The sequence below is a fragment of the Syngnathoides biaculeatus genome, chromosome 2 (genome assembly GCF_019802595.1).
Source record: "Syngnathoides biaculeatus isolate LvHL_M chromosome 2, ASM1980259v1, whole genome shotgun sequence".
NCBI lineage: Eukaryota > Metazoa > Chordata > Actinopteri > Syngnathiformes > Syngnathidae > Syngnathoides > Syngnathoides biaculeatus.
In genome coordinates, this window is record NC_084641.1 from 5,600,855 (window position 1) to 5,624,457 (window position 23,603).

At 41.3% G+C, this 23,603-nt stretch overlaps 1 protein-coding gene across 2 annotated transcripts in view; it reads right to left on the minus strand.

The window, feature by feature from the left end:
- Window positions 1-11,917: 11,917 nt before the first annotated feature.
- The window catches only part of znf385a (zinc finger protein 385A), a 31,507-nt gene continuing 19,821 nt past the window's right edge, over window positions 11,918-23,603 (minus strand). For both annotated transcript variants that reach the window (XM_061828778.1, XM_061828787.1), the window contains 4 exons: window positions 16,898-17,233; window positions 14,285-14,469; window positions 13,254-13,346; window positions 11,918-13,000 (listed from right to left, as the gene is read on the minus strand). In XM_061828778.1, the coding sequence (XP_061684762.1) occupies window positions 12,752-13,000; window positions 13,254-13,346; window positions 14,285-14,469; window positions 16,898-17,233 (863 nt within the window). In that variant the 3' untranslated portion in view covers window positions 11,918-12,751. The remainder of the gene's footprint in view (window positions 13,001-13,253; window positions 13,347-14,284; window positions 14,470-16,897; window positions 17,234-23,603) is intronic.

The window sequence follows — 23,603 nt, forward strand, 5'->3', positions numbered from 1 at the left end:
TGCAGGCAGGAGATGGGGCAAACCCTGAACTGGATGCCAGCCAATTGCAGGGCACATATAAACAAAAAAAAAAACATTCACACCTGCACATAATTTAGAGTTTCCAATTAACCTATCATGCCTGTTTTGGGGATGTGGGAGGAAACTCATCCAGGCACAGGGAGAACATATAAACTCCACTCAGGTGAGCCTGGGATTTGAACCCCAGTCCTTAAACTGCAAGGCAGAGATTCTCACCAGTCGACCACCACACCACTGCAATTATTTTTTATTTTTCAAAAGTTATTTATAGTTAAATCTATTATGCAGACATGGGGCTTGTGGTGAATTGAGTTCTTTGCCACCATACAGTCCTCATGTTTAGAAAAAAAAATGGCGGCTGTATCTAAAAAAAAAAAAACCCTCATAAGTAGGTTTACTCTAATTACTTGTACTGTGTGACAGGTATCTTAAAAGGGGAAATGTACATTTAATAGGTATTATGATGGCAACAGTTTGACCCTGGAATAAATTAATTAAATGTCTAATTTTCTTTGAGAAAAATTAATATGATCATGCATAGTGTGTGTGCTTTGTGTGTGTAAATGACTATTGTAATTTTCGGCCTACAGAGCGTAGCTGATTATAGTAAATACCATTTGGTACATACATAAGCCGCACCTGTGTAAAAGCCGCAAGTGCCCACATTGAAACCCACATTGAAACACGAGATATTTTCAAAGAAAGATGGTGCACAGAAAGAGTTTTCATAGTTTTAATACCTTAGCTTAGCTTAATATAGCAACAATACGGTAGCACGAATAGGGCTGGTTAAAAAAAAAAAAACACACCTAAATTACTGAGACGCGGCAGTCACACAGCAGCAACACGCTAGTGTGGCGCTAACGCTAGCACACTGTTAAAGCTAGCACAGCACTAACAGGGCTGATTAAAAACAAACATACTGGTACAAGTCACTTCCTCGGCACATATATTCCACTGGTCTCACCGTACCTTTTCCACTCGGGTGCCCCCTTGCTGGTGTTAGAAAAAAATGCACAAATTAGCCGCATCACCACATAAACCGCAGGGTTGAAAGCGTACGGTATTTACTGGTGTTTGCTTTCACTACAACGCATCATATCTTATTTTCTATCTTATCTTCCCTTATTTCTTGTATGGAGACCAGCCTGTTTATTTTGTGTTCATCTGTCTGCCCGCCAAGTCCTTCTGCCACGGCATGCATACAGACACACAAGCACGCTCATACATTCAGATGACCAATGGCCTCGGGCTCTACTCTGTAAATGACAAGTGCCATCCATAACGGGCAGGCCGGGGCTGGTAAAGTGATTATGTGCGTAGCGTTCACCGTCCCGGCAAACACAGCTGGCACCGCGTCTGTCATGCTCAACATGAAAGCAAATTGCTTAGTGTGTGTGAAATTATACATTGCTTTCTTGACATAGCGTTTTCATAGACATGCGCAGATGCTTATTCACACACACACGAATGGGCTTCATCTTTATTTCCCCTCGCTTACCGAAGCAACTGTGACCTCGCCGCAGGACGTCGGGGCGGAAAAGGATGATAAAAGCTGATAAGATACTAGGAGGAACACTAAAGTCGATTGTGAGACATTATAAACTCGTTATATTCTCATGATGACTTACAATGTAATTCATTAGAAATCTGCTATCCCTTTGGTAATGAGTTTTGCCGCAATTTAATCTTGATTATTATCATGATTTGTTTATTATAATCTAATATTTGAAGGCAATTGGACTAAGTTGATGCGTGTCGAGTAAAATCCTCGCCACTTTATTACTGCTTAAAATAAGAGTTCCTTTCAATATGTTTTAGTTGACAGGATGTTGACTCATGACAAAACAATTGTTCTTGGAAACAGTTTGGAAAGAGACTAGTGTTGTAATGTTAACGCTGGAACATTTCCATTTAGCTGGGTTCCACTTGTGACCGTAATCCTGCCGTAAATTGTTATTAGTCACACATCATCCTGTGATCGCAAGCTTTTGTTGTTGTTGTCATGTGATCAGGATATTTCCACAAGGACATCCATGGGCCTTTACATCGATATTTAATATTATCTGTCCATCTATCCATGTTCAACGTCGCTTAACATGGTTAGGGTCGGGGGCCACAGAAGCCTATCCCAGCTGAATTCAGCGAAAAGCCGCCCACACCCTGAACTGGTCAACACACAGTCGCGGGGCATATATAAGCAAGGACAAGCATTGGTACTCACATTCACACCGTCACTGAGTGGGAACTGAACCCACAATGCCGGCACCAAAATCCGGTTGAGAGTATCGCTACAACATCATTGGCTGTTTAATATTATATTATGATATCTTAATATTTAATATGGAATTTGACTAACCTGTGCTATGGTTATATAAAAAACACATAAAATGTTAACTGTATAATGTCACAATAAAAATGTACACAATGCTTACTTTAGTGTAGCTGCAAAGTACATTTTTCTAATGTTCGGCTCAATTTGTTGAGCAGCAATGGTCAACAAGCAGAAGTAATTTTGCAATTAATTCAGAACTCAGAATGTGGAAAAAATGCTCAGCTTTTAATATCAAACAAAACTCCAACAAAATGCAAATGGAAGTGACCAAGCTGAAGAATCAAATTCATCAATGTTTGTAAAGGTTTTTATGATTGGATCATGTCTTGCAGGAAGTCAAGACTTATTCTGTTGAATGAAAGGCAACAGTTGGAAACACGTGTTTGTTACATCTTCTGCCGTTTAGTGGAAAAACATTGAATTTATCTGATTGTCGGTATGCATTTCAGTGGCATGTATGAAAAAAGCCACAGTTCTGCCTTGAGAAGAAGAATTTGTTTTGTAACTCATAATTAAAAACTCTTGTATCTCAAATCATCTTTCTGCATTGAAATTAATTGAAATGCTACTATGCTATTAATCCGCTCCAGCCTCCCCTCACTCCCCCCAAAAAATTGTAATGAGTTTATTCGTAAGGAAAATAGCACCCTCAAGTATTGTACTTTATAAAACCATGGTAATAAGATACTGTGAATCATGATTAACTTTTTATCATCTGTGCCTTGTGGTGTGTGCTGTGTGCTTTTAGTCCACCTGAGAGCATATTACAGATATTACGTTGAGACGGTGACAACTCCTCAGTAAGATCCACTAAGTAATGTTAGTCATTTTTTTCACAGAGGAAAAATTACGCGTGAGTAAGTAAGTAAGTAAATGTGTTGCTAGACCATTTGTGTTCAAATATCCATTGCTTAAATCTTATCACTTATCACATCATGGTTATTTTATGTATGGAATTTTGAATTGTTTGACAACATTAAGCTAAGCAGAGCATCCTAAGGGAAACCCAAGTGGTTGTTTGAAACACCCAGCATGTATTTCATTCCTTGTAAATATTATCATTATTTTTTTTAAGTTTGACAGTTAACTCCAACTGGTAGGGGCAATAGACAGCTTAAAGATTCCGTTTTGAAGAACTGTTACCGAACATACAATGCTTGAATCTCAAAATTTTACTCGCAACTCAAGTCAAAAACTATGCAAAGGGTGGTATCTTGATACACTCGTAAGTCATCCATCCATCTATTTTCTTAGCTGCTTATTCGCACAAGGGTCGCGGGAGTGCTGAATTCTATCCCAGCTGTCAACGGGCAGGAGGCAGGGTACACCCTGAACTGGTTGAAAGCTAATTGCAGGGCAGTAATTAAATAATCTTCATGCACCACACCTGATGGTGAGATAGAATCACGGATATTTTAATAGCAACACTAATGCTAGAACAAAAGGAGCAGCATCCAAGGTAATATATCATTATGGACCACTATAGTGTAGATGTTCCGCGACTTTTGTGAGGATAAGCGGCTCAGAAAATGGATGGATGGACGGATGGATGGATATAGGTTTGATGACACAGCCCCCGTTGTGACAATACCTGGAACGATTCGTTTCCTGTTGATGACCTACTCTGATCATTTGTTCACGTCAGCATAGTTATCAGACCCCAAAGCAAACACTCTGCTCAATTTCACCACTTACATGCTCTTGTCAACCTCGGGAGATGTGCCGACCTGTTTGGATGTGAGGGATTTGTTTGCTCCACCAGACCACCATCAATCTGCTGACTTGCGCTCCACCAGCAGGGTGTTTATATATTCATTTATTTTTCTTGTCAAAAGACACACACGTAAATGCTAAAACAAATGATGGCTGAATTCTATTTATTTATTTACGGTTCCCTATCACTGTCATGGCCAATTGGACGCATTACCAAATTGGAGCCAAAGTTATCGTGATTAGTTTTATCAGAAGGAGTCAACGGCTGTTTACCGGCTCTGTTGATGCCATTATGACAGTTATTTATCGTCATATCCCCCGTAATATGCGTTGCATACGTAGAGAATAGCTCTTAGTTTGTGTTCCTGGCTGGTCAAGTGCAACACAAACACGCATGCCGACTGGACAGATGGTTGCAATACTGTCTTGTCTTCATTGCCATGGCTGTCACAACACTGTAAAACTAAATGAACTACAGGGACATGTAGCAATTGGGGGAGGATCTAATAACACTCATAAAAAAATACTGTTACACGCACACACTCCTTAGTACATTAATCGATTAATATTACTCTAATATGTTCAAAAATGTTCCAACATGAAATCTACCTGGCTTTACAAATAAAACATTTTAATATTTTAGTAACCTCTTAGAATCTTTTAGGTTGAGACAACGTTTTAAAAATCAGGTTTAGTGATTAATGTTAGAATTAAAATTAATGTTAATTACTGAATTAATATAATACATGTATAGAAGTGGTAATTCTGTTGGAAAAAACTGAACTGTTTTTTTTTTTGTTTTTCTAAGTGGAGGAAATAGCAGAACAATCAACATTTCTATCAGGTAACATTTAGACTATAGTTTGGCCTGTTTGTATATTGGAGGGAAGTTGGAAACACCCCAGTTGCTTTAATTGTATATACCATTGGTTTTATACCACACATCTTATCTTAATATTATTCAAGCATGCTTGTGCCATGGATTAATTACAATTGCATAGTGTAAAAACATGCAAGGCGCTTCTGCAGTTGACAGCAAGACGAGGCAGGTCTAACATCTTCACCCTGGAGACATTCAGCATTATAATGTGGCAGTGATGAAGAGAAAATCAGATTCCATTTGTCTTCAAATGAAATCTAAAGATGTCGGTATACGCCAGCACTTCCCTCTAAGTGGATATTGGACCCGGGAGAAGACAAAATGTTCTTTGGTGCCACTCGCAAGTTTTCTGTTTGTTAAGATGTGAGCTTGATTTTTTGCTTTGAACTGAAAAATAAGAATACAATTATGTAATTCCATTAATAGAGTTGTGTATTAGATTCATGAATCTCGTGGTTGAAGCTTTTCAATCATCTCCAAGCACGCTTTAAATGACGCTGACTTTTCAGCACTGACTGTATACAATGTCATTGCTAAAGGGCAAACTTAATGACCCACATCAAGCAATGATGGCTGGCACAATACAGTCGGTTATATTTATATATAGTGTATATCAATCATCACCATTCTGGAATTCTAACGATCTAGGTGAGGGAACAGGACATCTTATAATCAATAATCAGCTCAATCAAGATGCTACATATTCAGGTCTTTGAGCCCAACAAGCTAGAGCATGCAAATTCTCATTACAGCGTGTAACACCAATATTCCGACGTGATTGCTATGAAGAGTTATTTTTCTCCATCTCAGTTGAGGATAATTCAGACGTCTGCAATGAACTGGCATTACGAGGAACTTCAAGGAAGAGATAATGAATCCACAGTCTGCCCTATTAGAGGGCAGAGACGTGAGCAATTAGATCTTTTTATGCTCACGAAACCGTTATTGTAGTACACAATATTGTTATTTTACTTTTTAGGAGCACAATCATATACTGTCATGAAGAAAAGGTTGTCTCTAACAGGGAGACTCTTGATAATTTATAACATGATCTCACGATTCCAGGGTTACCTAACTGTGTGAGTAAACTGCTTTTGCTTCCTTGTTCTCTCGAGCTCAAGGCACCAAAGTGTTGTGTGAGGAAGCCGTTCAGGTTGGAGAATAGTGTAAGGATTAAAAATGGGAAGGGACAGAGGCGTTCTGTGACTTTTACAATGTTGCTGGGGTGACGCGGTGGGCAATTGACGGAATGTAAGGGTTTGGATGAAAGTTCAGCGTAATAGAACCTAGAACATTGAATACAATGAAAGAAAGAATTCATCAGGTGAACTCAGGTTTCATTTCATATAAATGACAAATGCTTCTCTATAAATTCAATTTAAGGCAAGGATGGGTCCAGTGCTCAGTACTATGCTGCTCTCTTTAGGGAAATTAAGTGGCAGCCATTTTCACAACAAACAGATTCCCACTTCATGTTTTCACAAAATACTTCCAGTGCCTCCGGGTGATCTCATCATAAAGAGGAGTTTAGTTAGGAAAACCTTGAGCTAACATCTAAAAAATGTCTGAAATGTCCCAGCAGTTTGTGCAGCCAGAAGACAGAAGGCGGGCGGCTAACTTGTTGGCATGGCAGCAGCTGGAGACAAGAAGCGCAATTGTGAGCGAATGGACTGCAGCCCTTCTTGGTGGAGTGGGTGGTCGAGGCCAATTGACCTTGTGTGCAACACAGGCAATGACAGTAGGATTTACAATCTACTTTTTATGGCAGTCAAAAGAGAGTGGCTTTATATGGTTCGGAAATGTGCAATGTTTACCAGAGTGGATTTTACTTTGTCCTCTGTAAAGTCTACTAATGCTACAAAAGAAGTGTCAGATGTGCAGCAGGATGAGTATCATGATTAAATGAAGTACAGGGGCTCTTAGCTACTGCGGTGTACTTGGCATCCAGTGGTGATTAAGTACGACTGCCACAGGTGAAAATACAGTTTAAAAAAAACAACTTGCTTTTTCTATTTTTAGGGCAGCCAAGTATCCGTATTCCCACCTCATTGCTCCAGTAGTAACCCCACACCCAATAACCAAGTAAAAAAATGACATAGCTGCCAAAATACAGCAGCAAAATGGTACTCTTTTTTTTTTTTTTTTTTTTTTTAATGCTTCAACATAGTTCCTTGATAACATGAACAGAAGATGGCAGCAAAGCTATACTTTAATTGGTGTTCAGGGGTTCATTGCAGGAATTGAGGAGTACACTAGTCCAGGGGTCACCAAGCCGTGGGCGAATGGTCGCCCACGAGGACCATATAAGGCGTGGTATGTTCTAAAAATACCATAGGCCACAAATTGTTACTATTATTTGTGCTTTAAAATTCTGAATCTGACTCGCTTATGTGAATTTCAAAATACCTGTAATGTCATTTACTACAATAAATTAAAACAAAAATATTTTATGTACGTGTAATGACCTGAATCTGAAATTTGCCACAAACAGGTCACGTAGCCCTTCATACGATCGGTGCTCAGAAAGTAGCCCTCAGCCTCAAAAAGGTTGCTGAGCCCTGCTCTGGTCCATCCATTTTTTTTGCCGCTTATCCTCATGAGGGATGTGGGGAGTGCTGGAGCCTATCCCAGCTGTCAAGGGCCAGGAGGCGGGGTACACCCTGAACTGATTGCCAGCCAATTGCAGGGCACATCGAGACAAACAGCCACACTTACAATCACACTTAGGGACAATTTAGAGTGTCCAATTAATGTTGAATGTTTTTGGGATGTGGAAGGAAACTGGGGTGCCTGGAGAAAACCCACGCAGGCATGGGGAGAACAAGCGCGTCCGGGATTGAACCCGAGTCCTCAGAACTGTGAGGCCAATGCTTTCCACCTGATCTACTGTGCCACCGAGTACTCCAGTCATGTATTGTTATACTTTCACAGACGCCGAGGTTTGTCCCATGTCACTTTTGCATTTTGGTGTCACGATTTTCATGCGAACAAACTCTATGGGCTAGCTAATTGTATGTGCTAAAATCCAGTGGCGTTTTCAAGAATAAAAAGAGTTGGTTGGAGAACCAGTTAGGTAGGACACATAAGTTTGCATAGATTCTTACTGTGAGGCAGAGTCCAGTATTTGCAAACATAAATTATCATGGGCCAAATGAAAGAAAAGGAAAAGGAAAAAAAGGGAAAAAAAAAGCAGGGGTTGATGGTACTGTGTCCCAAAGAGAGCCGACAAGAACAAAATAAGTATCGGCTTTCAGCAGTGCTGTAAAAAGCATGGTGGCCAATATCCTGTAATTCATGATCCTTGGGTATTTGGAGATGTTATTAAGACACCTAGGAACGGTTTGTATTTGTGAGGGGTGCGTAATGTTTAATTCTTTGTAGAAAAGGTTCAGCAAAGTGCTGGGCACATTTTTCAAATTGCTCTGTGACTGCGGAGGCCATTTGAGTGAAGCCATTCCCAGTCGAGTACCAGAAACCAGTTGGAGATGATTTGAACTTGGCAAGAATGGATTGTATGGATCATTATACTGGTAGAAGTAGACTCAAGCTCCAGATTGAATCTTGATTTTGAAATCCTTACATCATCTGAATTGGAGAGCAGAAAGTTTTATTTTTTTTAAATTTTAGTCCTACAATCTTCAGTCTTTCACACACACAAGCTTTCTACACTGTTCTAATTTATAAAGATGAAACCACATATGATATATCATCTGGCATTTTCTGTCTGTCAAGAATGCTCCATAAAGCTAACATGACATACAATGGTTACAACAATGTTGAACACAATCAATTCTGGGTTGCTGGTTAATGTCCATGGCCATTTTAAAACAGAAAATTATAGGCAGCAGGATCATAAAATGTTCATTAACTCTGAAGGCACTGTTAAAAGGATAATTTTAAAGCCAATAACTATCATACAAGTGGGACGGTCGATAATTGCTCAGCACGTCTCCCTCACAGTTCTGAGGACCCGGGTCCAAATCTGGCCTCACCTGTGTAGAGTTTATATGTTCCACCTAAAACTCTGTGACGCAGTAACATGAATGTGTAACAACAAAACAAAAAGACACCTAACTTCAGCACATCATCTTAGATATGCCCCCCATAGGCTTATTTAATTTTTAAGTAATTCTCTCACTTTAACACAGAATAGTGACTACAATTTATTTGATGTATTTATGGTCATTTTCTATGTCAGTGTCATCAGATGGGAATTCACGTGTGCATTCCCTTTTGTAATATTTTGTATAGTCGTGCACCGTGAGATTTTGTGTGCCTTAACTCAGTAAAGGTTGTGTCACAGTCTTTCATGCATCATCCGCAGAATCAGTACTAGAATCAGTACAGGATGGCCATCTAGTGGCCTCGCATTGTGTTGTTTGTATGAGTATTGACAGCCGCAGTCGGATACTCAGGAATGTTTGAAAGAGAAAAAGCATGAAGGCCGTCTGTCCATAATGGAGAACAATGGTGGTTCTTATCCGACTGGACAACTGGGAGACTGTTTCTCACAAACGACGCTGTATGTCTGAAAAATATGAAGTTCAAATAAAAAATAGCTCATTTCTGAGCGTGTTTCCTCACATCTACTATTGCATGCGTGATCAATAGGCTCAGCAATTTATTCAGCAGTAATTGTTGTTTGGTTAATTGGTGTAGACAAAATAATGCCTTTTAAATCTCTGAGGCCCTGTATATCAAGTTATGACCGTTTAAAACGAAGTGAACAATTGTTAGAGGACTTTAATACTCTGTGATCATTTTCAGAGTGAAACAGACAGAAAAAGACCCACACACCAGGACACTCCAATTGGTTGATTAATGATTTATTGACATATTCTTTTCTCCAACATGAGTTCTTTTTATACCAATATTATTTACCATAAACTGTATTTTTTTTCATTTTTAAATTACATTTATAATGATTTACTCACATACACGTTATTCAATTTCATCTTATTGCAATAAACAAGAGTAGCCAGAATGAGTCAGGTATTGCTACAGTTCATCATATAAACGCTGTCCATCCGACAATGAAATTCAAAAATAACTTTATTGGCAAGACCAAATTACATCATAGCCTCTCTCTCTCTCTCTCTCTCTCTCTCTGCCCCTGCAGGAGAGACAGAGGGCAGAATAAGGCTAAGGCTAGTAGCCGAAACACAGCTAACATGAAACACCAGCTCCGAAAATAATAATCTATTCATTATTATAATCATCATTTTTTCCATTTGTGAATAATGAACATGAGTCATGAGGATTGCTTTAAATGTCTTGCTTGCAGAACACCAGATCAGGTGATGAAACAGTTCCCAAATGTGCAAGGTTTCTTTTTCCAGTCTAGCTTTAGGCCACTTTTGAACTCTATGTTATGTCTGTATTAGACAAAAGGGAGTGAGCAGGTCCCAGCACACATGAGAACACACACAGTACAGTATGCAACACGTACCAACAGGAAGGAGAGCGCAGACCCTGGAATAGTTCCTCACTGCCAAAAACACATGAAGAACATTTTTGCTTCTGCAACAAAAAGAGCACAACGGTGGACACTGACGACAAGGCCAGCCTCTTCTTTGAGATCACCAGAGATTCCCGCTTCTTAAAATAAAAGAACTAAACACAAAACCACTCTGCCAGTGTTTTGGGTCTACAAGCTTTTGTCTCTAGACCCCTGGTGCTATACCCTGTTCCCAAAGCAGAGATTACCCAAGAAAAAAAAACAAATGAAAAATAAAAAAGGCCCTTTAATATGAAGGGTCAATCACTAAAGCCTCGCTTTCTGTCTCTCTATCTTTCTCTCTTCCCCTCTCCTAGCAAACCCTTTCAGAAACCCTTAGAAGGGCTTGCAATCCTTAGGCAGATGGACTCCGTCTGCCTGCTCCCAGTTTCTATGTACTGTATGACTCCAGACAAAATGTCACAAAGCTAACAATAAAAAAGAAAAAAATGCTCATTGCATTGCAATATTCAGACAAAAAGGTAAGACATTAGAACTCATTGCTTCACAATGAAAGGGCACAGTGTACATCCCGATAGCTCAGTTGCGGCACTGTTCGCTTTGGGGTCTCCTGTACAGTTTGAGTGGGGAGTTATCCTGTACGTGGGTCAACACTTCATAACCACACACCTCCTCCTCTTCATGTTCTTAAATCTTTCTGGACTACAAAATAGAATCGTTGTTTTGCATTTCTTTGTTATTGTTGCCTCTAATAAAATGAGATAAAGTCAATGCAAACAGAGTAAACCCGACAAAGTGCTCACCAATCTTTGTGAAGGAAAACAAATCATGGTGGATTACATGGCTTTTAGTTTCAGGAGGAAAACAAGTGTCTCCATTGCATTGGAGTAGGCTGGGGTTCTGCTTCAACCGTCACTCCAACCCAAGATCATTGCTCTTTTCGTGTATTTGGCTTTCAATAACTCTCTCCTACTTTCTTTCAGCACTCTGATTTCCAAGATTAATGTGCTCACGAGGGGAAGTGGGGGGGATGGGTTAGGTTTTGGAAAGATAAGGGTAATTCCAATTGAACTTGAAGGAGCTTTGGACACAAGGAAAAAAAAAAACTTGCTTGCTTAAGCACGCAGGGTCTAACCTCACCACCCAGTGTGTGAATGCCTGGGTCCAATGAGACGTGATTAAGATGTCTCTTCTTGAACACCCATTGTAAACTCTCGCCAAGAAATCACGGTGAAAAGGCAGCAACTGCAGTACAGCAGGAGGCATCCACGAATCACAAGATGTGGTCTGTCGTGCTCCTAGACGCAATTCCAGCAGTACTTCTCAACCGTATGGATTTGCTAACAAACACCTTGCTCCCTCTCTATTCTGTGACTGTCAGGCATTAAAGTGTGGCAAGTGTTTTTTTTTTTTTTATTATTACCTTCTTTTTACACTTTTAAGCCAGTAAGTAATGTGCAAATGTAACAGTCAACCAGTGCCCCTGACCCAATTACTGCATACCACCACTGGACATCCCAAACTGCTCTGGTTTCTACCCTTTGTGCTGCTCTTCTTTGACTGTGAATGAATTTGGCAGACTTCCTGTGGAAATATTTTTGATGGTACAATCGATTTCAAAAATACAAATTTCTCCACGCTCAACTCATCCAAAAACCTCTGATTACACTCTTCTCATCTTCTTAGGACATCACAAGGGAGCTGCATCTGTCATGTCAGCAGCTATTACATAGTTTCTCGTTACTGCTACAAAAAAGATTTGCAGGGGCATGTGCATTATTACTAACGAACACCCCTACACTTGTTGTGGCGCACAGAAAAAAAAATATTATTTCCGCAGAAGTACCATATTAAACAACATGGTCTTTGTTTTGTTTTTTGTCTTTTTAAGTGCATAGGATGAGAAGAGCACATTTTGCCATGGTGACGGGAGCAAAACAACCGGGGCTCAGAGCATTTATCTAATGATACATGTGGATTTGATGGAGCACATGTGTTTCTTTTGTAGCTATTCAGGCAACCATGACTGACTGGGCCACAGTGTAATGGAGCATGGGAGGACAACCAGGAGGGTTAGGGATGGATAAACTTTACTAGGGAGTCTGATGCATAATGAATGATTATCCCTCCTCTGCCCATTCCATCTGCAGGAAACACAGAAGTCTCTGAAATGGAGGAAGTGTTTCAGGTAAAGGGAAATACGAGAGATTTGCAGTTCGGCTTTTTTTTCTTCTAATATTTAAATACGTTTGGACCAGTTGCTGTCTGTGGATCATGTTTGTGTCTTCACAGTGTGCTTTTGGAGTGGCTCATCCCAACCGGGCCCAAGTCAGCAGGTAATGTATCAGTAAGGGGAGAAGAGGATGGGCCCGTGGGCGGTGCGGATGGGGCCCGGGGCAGGTCTCAAGATGGCGTGGCTGAGGGGCGGTCCTTGCAGAAGGTGGTGATGCGGGTGTGGCGCTGGAGCTGCTGCGCGGAGAGCCAGCGGGTTTGTGGAAGCGGCGGCCGCCATGGCCGCGGCGACAGCTAAGGGGCTGGGTAGCAGGCCGGCCCCCAAAGCTTTGGTGAGATCCTTGGAGAAGGTCAAAGAAGACTGAACACCGCAAGGGGGGACATGAACAGACAGAGGACAAGAGGGAAATGTGAGAAAGTTAGATGAGCTCCAGACTATCAAAATAAACGCTGCTTTTATTTTTTTTGGAGAGTTACAGTTGACTAAGATGAGAGAGACTTTTTTTGGAGGGAGGGGGTTTGGAGACATTGCAGATTATCATATTACATTTGGGTCTGTAAATGAGTGCATTACAGGTAGAGCGAGAATCTAAATCAAAAGTTCAAAATGTTACCGTCAAATCAGCTCCTCTGTGCTTCTTGTGCCGGCTGAGGAGGGGATTTGGCTTGCCTGCCATGCCGTCTCGGTGCCTTCGACTTGATATGTGCTGCAACAAGTTGACATGGAGAAAAAGCAGACACTCCATTATGCCTTCTATTGATGGGGGATGGGGGGGGGGGTTAAGATTAGGGGATGTCATCAATCACTGCCAACTGTGGGCCTCTCGCGACTTTTGAAACTCTTTAAGTTCCATACAAATTAACTTGACTTTTAGAATAACTGAGAATCATATGAAAAATAAAATCAAATACAGTGGTGCCATGAAATAATTTTACAACCATCCATCAATTTTCCATATCACTCATCCTCACAAGGGTCACGGGTGTGCTGGAGCCCATCCCAGACAACTTTGGGCAAGAGACAGAGTGCACCCTGGGTACGTCATATCCACATCCAATTTCGAGTCTTCAATCACCCTAACATTGATGTTTTGGTAATGCGGAAGGAAACGCAGGCACGGAGAGAACATGCAAACTCCACACAGGCAGGGTTGGATTTCAAGCGAGGTCCTCAGAACTGTAAGAGAGATGTGCTCACCAGTTGCCCACTGTGCCGCCTAATTCTTCACATTGTAATTATAGTATTATTACACGTTTTTATAAAGTACAATATTATTGGGTGCTCTTTTGCTTCTGAAAAACAATGCAGTTTTTGGAGCAGATTCATGATGTTTCCATTTATTTTAATTGGAAAAGATAGTCTAGCAGTGTTGTGAGTGTCACTGAAGGATTTATGTAAAACAAAAACAAAACAAAAAAAAACACTAGTGTATCTGTTCCACAATTCACAAAGGTCCTTGGAGACACTAAATGATCTCTTAAATAATCATTCAAGTAGGGGTTAGGCTGGACCTTTATTAGTGAGAACAGTTTGGGGAATACATTTTTTTCTGTTCCCAGTGCACAAATCAAGGCGTTATAAAGATCTATATTGACAAGCTAACTTGACTGTGGAACTCAATTAATCTACTTTTCTCCCACATACCTGTTTGAGTTGCAATTCAGAATTGACCCGCACATTGCAGATCTCACAGTGGAAAGTTCTTTCCTGAGTGTTCGGGTCCACTGGGCCAGTTCCCTGCTCCCCAGTGGGCTTGGGACCCAGGCGTGGGTATGCCTTGATGGGGCCCAACCCACTCCGAGCCTCCAAAATAGTTTTGTGTTTGGTACCTGGACATATACACACACAACACACACACACACACACACACACACACACACACACCACACACACACACACACACGGAAAATAAAAAAAATAAAAAAAAAAAAAAAAAATATATATATATATCATCTTGTAGCAATATAATAACACACACCAGTAACACTGACAATTTTTTTTTGTAATGCTCTACAGTGGAATGAGTGAACAAAATGTATATAGGGCCATAATCTTTTTGGTTCAAAGTTCTGTTTAAGACAGTTGCAGCAACAAATGACAAATGAGTTGTTGATGTAGTACTAAGCCTGTCCACTACGGGAGGCCAGTCATACATACTGCTGTGTAGCAGGTGAGCCCTCATATGAGTTTCTTATTCATGTGATTTTTATTACTTTTGTTCATTGATGTTCATTTGAGTGGAGGTAATTGTATAGAATGTGCCACACGCGTGCCATATGTGCCTGTATACATGTCATTATTGGACTGGACTTTTAAGAAAGACTAATACTGTTACATTTTAGTGCACCTTACTATACGCTCTGAACAAAAGTCTTTAATGTGTTTATTCAGCTCTAAAACACCAATTTTGCCGACGATGTTGCTGGAATAAGTGTGATTAAGGGATTAGGTATGGATATGTGAAAGTGTATATAAATGTAAATGTGAACAATTCCACCATTTAACTGCTAAAATAAAGAAGGTCATGCAAAGGATTCAATTCCATAAACACGAGCATGTAGTAACCTTGCAAGGTGAATTCGGGGATTTGTTTCTAAGTACATTAGCCACATTTGAAGATAATTGTTGAAAACATGTAAAGACTCAGACCTTTGTGGTACTCAATTGTGGAGATAAGCAAACCTTTTTTTTTTTGCTCCCAAAATAAGAACTTAAAAGCGACTTTGTTTGCGTAAGCATTTTTTCTGCCACAACTGCTACATGCAGTAAGGGAGCTAGCTATGGCTACACCCCAAAATTGCCTTTAGCTAGTCCGTTAGTGTGGCTGGTTTAGAATCCCTTGTTGTCAGCCATGAGTGCGCACATGACGCTGAGAAAGATGGAAGAGCTTGGAAGGGTAGGGGTGCATTATTTGGAAAAGTCAAGCTTGACAGCCAGTCAAGCAGGGGTTTGAGCTGATTTGGCCTCGTTGGAGCGAGCACCTCATTGCTGCAATGTGTAAAAGCCCAATGACCCAGTAGGTTGTATTACAGCCACTGGAGGCTTTAAAGCAGATATATATTTTTGTGTCTCAAATGTTTAGTTATGTAACTAGATGAAAAATGCAAAAGGAAGTAGAATCCATATTTGTGTCGGTGTCACTCACTTGATCATGATCAGGCCACACTCCCCATCAACATTTTACATCCACACCCTTTCCACGCTATGCCGCCCTGCCCTTGAAGGACTCAGACTCCACCCCCACAAAGCTCTTTGAACAGAGTTAAGGTTACAGAATGATGAAGGGTGGGGGTTGCGGGGTGAGATGCAGGAAGGCTGCTTTCACTCAAGGGCAGAAATGTTCGGTTGGGGCGTCTCGCCTTTCTTCTATTTTGGTCAGAAAATGAATAGTGCAGTGGGTTTGTTATGCTTGTAAGCTTGACTCAGATGTGTCAACCAACACGTGCAAACACATGCACAAGCACATTTCTGCAAATACAAACTTAGCCTCTGGGTTTGCCTAAATGTTTAACAACATTACACATAATTCTTTTCCCCTCAGTCTCATTTTCTCTTCCCTCTCCGTGGCAGTGCAGCGCATGCTTTTATTTTTAGACCCTTCAAATATGCACTTTTGTTTTGAAGAATGAGCGTCACTGATTCCAGAACATTCCAAGTCAATTGGAAGAGGCTGGACAACATGATTTTGATATGTTTATTTATTTATTTTTGGGCGGATTACTTCTATTCATACTTTTTTTAAACAGTGGATTTGTCATTCCAATCCACTGTTTTGACAAAATGTGTGCATTTATATATTTTGTTCATCTTAATGGTGGATTTTGGGTGTTCTTGTAAAAGTCAACACACAACTGCAACACCAGTAGTGATAAAAGTTGTTCTCATCCTTTTTGTTTCAGCAAAACAGCAGTGAATGCTACAAGGCTCAAGTGGCAAACAATTATTTGGTCACTGCAGAAAATTCTAACTACAAGACAACCTTAACCTATAGACTAAAACAATTAAATGTTGAATTGCACAGAAACGCAAAGGTGCAATAAGATGCGTCTGCAGAACCAAAACACTCCTATTTTGCAGTATAAATGGCAACAGATTTATTGTATCCTGTGCCGCCAAATTGAAGGGTATTTTATTGTTCTTTAACTGTGGTCACCTTCTGGTTTGGACTATTACCCAAATAAAGTTGAATGGGAGGTAGTGTATGTACTGGACTTCGCACTTTTGTATGAGCAGTTGTTGAATAAATACAACACCCACCTTTGTTGTGAGCCTCCAGCTGTGACAAGGAATTGACAGCCACCTTGCATAAAGAGCAGTACAGCAGCTTCTTTGCCTTGTCCTCCTCTGTCTCCGGGCCAGATGGGCTGCCAGAGGCTGAGGGCCCAGTGGATCCTGAGAGCAGGGGCAGCTCTGGGTTGAGCATGATGCCGCCTGGCGAAGAGGACGAAGTGGAGCTCATGGGAGGGATGGGAGTGGTCAGGAGGGGACATACGGAGGGTGGGTCCAAGGGTGGGGTAGGTGGGGTAGTCTGACAGGGAAGAGGTCCTGGGGCAAGCAGGACCCTGTTTAACTGCGAGAATGGCGGTGTTTCATCTGCAGAGAGAGGGGGAAAAAATAAGTTAAATATCTTGGTGAGATGTCATTCATGTTCTTGTAAAAAACGTCAAAATTAAAGTGTTTTACTATGTGGGCTCAGTGTGTTTAAATGTGGTGAAGTGAGTGTCAAGTGAAACCACAATGCTCACCATCTGGGGATCACACAAACCAGCCTAAAACACTTGCAGGTGCAAGCAAAAGTTTCCTCTCCCACTGCGCATGACTAAAGTCATGGAAAAACTATTTCCCTACATTTAAATGTGACATAAAAAAAATGGAAGTACATATTTCTGATAGTCACGGGGATGGTGTTGGGAGGTGTGTGTTTTTCTTGACACAAATGTTTATGTGCGGTAGAAAGCCAATACTGCAGCTTATCCACTTTGATATTTTCCCACACAGCTGTTGCTTTTTTTTCAGTGCTGAAGCCAAAACATGGCACACACTTTGTCATAGGCCAAGGTAGGAAGTAGTATCAAGAAAATGTAATGAAGTGAGACATCCGTGGATACTGACTTTCCCCACTTTAACTTCACTTTTTCTCACGTTATTCTTATGTGTTTCTTTTTTTTGTCTATGGAGGTTTGTGAACCTGTTAAAGCAGATACGTATACACACACATGTTTCAAATCAGCCGACGCCATGCCTGTGGTATTCACCCTGGGTGTTGTTTGAATAAGACGCCCTAAATTTGGGTGGGTTACTAACCCCCACCCCCAACAAGGAGGGAGCATTAGGCCCTTCTCCAAATTCCCCTGGATGTAGTGCCAAATGCCACACCACGGTAACGCCCCCGATGAGATTATGGCATTAAAAAGACATTATGAGATATTTGTGGTAGCAAAGTAAATGCTGATTTAAACAACTCAATTGCCTTTAAAAGATTGCTACATGCTTTGTCATGACAGGGCATAGAGCGCAGATATATTTATGTTCCATGAGCTCATTTGGGAGTTATGTAAAAGGAAACTACATCCACAGTTTCATTACATCACATCTGATGAACATGCCATCGTGAAAGCTTTCCATTCCATGGCTTTCCAAAATCACAATCTTCTCACTTTACACACAGGTTTGGAGGGTTCCAGCCCGTGTCAAACAGATGTTCTTTTGGAGGGAGCTCATTTCTTACTCTCTATTGGTAGAAGTGCAGCCCTCTCATTTTTCCCATGCTGCAAGCCAGTTTGACAGCCTCCACACGACAAATATGAGCAGGCAGCTTGCAAAGCCAAAGTGGTGACTGCAACTCAAGTCAATTAAAGTGTCATCTTGAACGGATTCCAATCTAGAGTTCAGATTATACATGCACACACCCAAATTCTGAAGCCGTAAAATGTGATTATGATTACAATTGGGATGACAATTAATAAAGTGTTCATGGAGCAGATTCATACCAAACCATCACATCTGGTCAAGCACATACTGTAGCATAGCTGAAATCCTCCTTGCATATAAACAAGGTCATCTAAAGGCTAAACTCCTCCCAGCAACACTCACAGAAGTCCTTTTTTTTGTCACTGTCATTGGCTATGCAGTGGATTAACTCAGGATTTGCTATAATTACCGTATGTTTGCTTTAAGTGGGAATGTCATGAAATAGATGATTTTTGGTATATTATTAATGAAAAACCCACAGCCAATATGGTCCCATGTGTTCTTTCACCACAAAACATGAATTTGACGTATACAGTTTTTTTTAACTCCCGCCATGAAAATCCTCTCAGGGATTTGTTTTCGAGAAGAAGCAGGAAGTGAAGTAAAGGACAGTGGCGCCCCCTAGTGGACTTGTCTGTTTCCTTAAGTTTTACCTCCGGGAAGGTAGCTCGTTGTTCCTTCGTGTTAGCCAAAATGCCGGCTCATTGCATTGCTGGACATTGCTTGAGCACTCGGGAGAATGGAATTACCCTTCATAAGTTTGAAAGAGACCCTGTTCGTTGTGAAAAATGGATTGCACAGGTGCAGAGGACGAGAGCTTCGTGGGGTCTAAATAACAGGTATGTGTGTATACAGCTGCTAAAAAAAAATAATAGTTCGGGGCAGACCTTGTAATCGGTCTCAATCATAGCGTAACAAATAATCCGCGTATGAAATGTGTTGATGTGCGCATACAGCTACTAAAAAAAATAATAGTTTGGGGCGGACCATGTAATCGGTCTCTCTCATAACGTAACAAAAGATCCGCGTATGAAATCTGTCGAAGTGCGCATAGCCTAGCCAACAATGTCTCACTGAGCCTCATCTCGATAGTGTTCACCGCGTACTGCGGCGGCTTTGAATATACCCCTAAAAGTAGCATGGCTCGGCTCCACCTCCTCCTTATATACCATTTCACTGAAAATCAGCCACACTGGCTGAGGCACCGCGTTTGGGTCACAGCTTCTGCGAAGGCTGCGTGTTGGGCTTTGCAACGGGGGCGGCTCTGAAGAACCCAGCCGAGAATGTGTTACTCAGTCGCGTGCGCGCACAAAGCGCCCCGGCTCAGTACTGCGGCGTCTGTGAGCACCCCTCTAAAGCAGCACCACTTGGCTCTGTCATAAGCCACACCGGCCGGCTGTGATGAGCCGCGATGGCTCATCTCCGACGAGGAAGTGGATCGGACAGGGATGCGGTTTGGCCGTGATCGCATATTCGATCATCTGAATATGGCTCGAAAAGAGCTTCGGTGTCAGAAGGGGCGTCGGAAAAATCAGAATATCTCTGTTGTTCGGCTTCCATGGTAGCAGGCACTGCGCGTTTTCAACGGCGGAAGTGACGATGATGTCAAGGACAGAGGACGCGACTAATATGGCGAAAACTTGGATGTCGAGGGACACTCATTTGCGCAACTTTGTGCATGGATGACGCGCTCTCCGCTCACTTTTTTTCTCGTATAGCCATTCAAGTGAATACTGTTATATGCATTTTTCATTACAATATCTATTTTAGAATGTTTATAGGGATGACAGTCCCACTTTAAAAATCTGTCAGTGAGTGACTCCATGTTCTCCAGAAAGCACTGATAGTGCGAGTGACAAGTGGCCTTCCTTCCTTTCCTGATAGTCTGCCTCAACTTCTAACGACAGAAACATTCTCCAACGGGGGTGAGTGTGGAGGTCAGCAAAGAGGGTTAACTCAATCCAGATGCTTTATAGTAGTTTGGTATGTCTGCATACTTAATCCATGTCAGGAAATGAAAGTTTTGTATCGAATGCAGTTGCTTTGGTGGTAAAGTCGTGAGATTTTTAAAGAGATCCTTTGCGTTTGAGCCAAAAGAACGTCCCTTGTTTTGCTGAGAGAAAAAGTTGAGCCGGATGCCTGAAGTGTAACATTAGTGTCACACCTTCTTGGAAATGTCAAAACAATGGGATTAGCAAACTAGGGTGTGGAAGGCTCCATCGACAGCGGATACAGTACGTCAAAGTTCAGCATTGAACAGAGAAAGTGTAAATTGTATCAACAAAAAAATAAATAAATTCAGAGATAAGGAAAAAAACGTTTTTTTTTTACCATTCCACTTTTTTTTTCTCCAATTGGAATTTTACCAAGACCATCCCCCGTCAGTTCCTGTGGGCACTCATGTGACAAACTTTAAACATGACTTTCCCATTCTTGGTACAAATGTTGCAATGAGGAGCACATAGCTAACCTTTTTACCTTATGCTGCTAGCAGCAAGGAAATTATCTATCCATCCAAGGCACATATAAACAAACAACCATTCGTACTCACATTCACAGTTACGGGCAATTCAAAGTTTCCAATCAACCTACAATAAATGTTTTCCTGATGGGGGAGGAAACCCACGCAGACACGGGGGAGAATACACAAACTCCACACAGGCGAGGCCGATTTGAACCTGTATCCTCAGAGGTGTGAAGCAGCTGAGCTAACCAGTTACTCGCCACGGTAACACAAGGACAACACTTAATTCTTTATGATGTATACGTTCTGAAACTTGAGAGTGAGTCTCACCTGGTGAGCTGATCCTCATTTAAAATGCAGGCAGGGGCCCTTTGGCCTGCAGACAAACTCTGACTCTGTCATTTAATCCTAGGCATTATACATTCATCCATCCAGCCATCCATTTTCTTAGTCGCTTATCCTCACAAGAGAGTGCCGGACCCTATCCCAGCTGTCAACGGGCAGGAGGAGGAGTACACCCTGAATTGGTTGAAAGGCAATCACAGGGTACATCAAGACAAACAGCTGCACTCACAATCACACCTAGGGGCAATTTAGAGTGTCCAATTAATGTTGCATGTTTTTTATATGTGGGAGAAAACCAGGGTGCTTGGAGGAAGCTCACGCAGGCATGGGTAGAACACGCAAACTCCAAACAGGCGGGACTGGGATTGAACCAGGGACCTCAGAACTGTGAGGCCAACACTTTCCATCTTAGCGACAGGCCGCCAACATTATATATACAGTATATATATTTACATTAATCTTGTTAATTTTGCTCCAAATTCCATGTAAAATATGAAAAATGCTTCTGCAATGATTTTATTACTATATTTTTTTACAGTACAAAAACCTAACCCTAACCCTGCGTAACTTAATACCATGGTCAGACGGTAGTCATGCAACCCGAGCTCTCACATGAAAGTCAGCTCTTTAATTGACCTTGAGTGAATGTGTGAGTGAGTGTGTGTGTGTGTGCCTGGGAGGGGAGTTTGTGGACCAAAGGGCGCAGCAATAACAAGGCCCACCATTTGAGTGGGAGTTTCAGAGAGCAGCAGGAGGAAGAGGTTGAAATTGAGTTTACCTTCCTTCAAGTTAACAGCTGCTGCTGGATCACACGCAGTGTTTTAAAACTCTCAGCTCGCCACACCAAATCCCTCAAAGCAAAGCACCTCCTCACCAAAGGTCTATTCCGATGGCACTCCAGCAAGAACGAGGCAATTATTGGCAATGAAGTTTTACTGTGCTTTGAACTGCTTTTTTGCAACAAACTTAACAACAGAGGGTCACCCCTGTCATTCAAATAAAACACGAGCCAAGATATAAACCACAAGCCTAAAGTCCATAACACAAATCATAACATGTTGTGACTTCGTGGTACCATTTTTGAAGAAATTTTACAAAAGCACAGTACTAATCCACTGACACTACACAATTTGGGATCGAAAAAAAACTTTACTTTATAAAAAGCTTAAAATAAACTCAGCGACTGATCTTTCAGGCAAAACTAAGAATGTGTACTTTGATAGAAACTGCTTCTTTTGAATGCTAAATGCCACTAAGTCAAAAGATTATAACTGCAGCAAGTTATTAGTGATAACACTACTGAGCACTGAACACATACTGGTGAGAAATTAGGAATACAAACACCCTCTGTTGTCTTACTTGAAACCATACCATCCCAAGAGCAGATCCAAATTCTTTGTACCACAGGCAATAAAATCTGTAAATCAATTGAAATAAACTAGATGCCTAGCAGGCCTGCATCAAACCCATGGGAGCATAGTACTGTACTGCATATTGTGGTGTACTGTATATTTGTCACATTACGTCTGTGGGTGTCTGATGTATGGACTATTTTTCATTTCATATGTCTGACATTCTGCCATGAAGTGAGTCACGATTGTACCACAAACTCAGCTGCCCCGCAGGAATGATAAAGTTCTCACCCTTTACAAGTAAGAATGCATTCGTCCATCTGCATGTTTATTTGGCTATGCCGTAAAATTCAATCCGTTCTTTTACACTACTGTTGTGTAATTGTTTACACTACTTGTGTAATTGTTTGTTGTCATTTTTATATAATCCTCCTACTTACTAACTCATCAAACAAACCAATGGTATTCAAAATACAAAGTACAGTTCCCAAGTTGTTCTTGTCCCAGTGGGAGCAACCCTACCGAAACCACAAACAAATGCATCGGACAGGCAAAGCAGGAAGACACGAGGTCACGAGAAGAAGGTTCTTTCACATGTTTCTACTTTGTGATCCCAATAATAGCAGGCTTTTTTATGATTTATTTTTGGCTCACCATCCTGGAATCCTCCCTAATTTCAAATCCCTCTGAGGGATGGAGACGAACCCAGGCGGACCTCTCGCTATGCTGGGATTCAGTGACTCAATAAGCTTCACTTTTAAAGTGATATTATGGGTAAAAAAAAAAGAAAAAAGAGAGAGAGTCAAAAACAGGTAAAAATTTGAGTCTGTGTTTGTCATGATCCTGCCGCTTCAGCACGAGCTGTGTGGGTGTCCGCACAGGTGCGCTGATTGGAAGGTGCACACCTGCGCCTCAGGCAGCCTGATTATGCTGTGGATTTATATGACCGCGATGACAACTGGCCGGGGCCAGTTCGTGTGATCTTCATGTCCTGTTCGTGTGCTCTGGTATCCCTGATCGACAACCCGTGTGTACCGACCTCTGCCTGTTC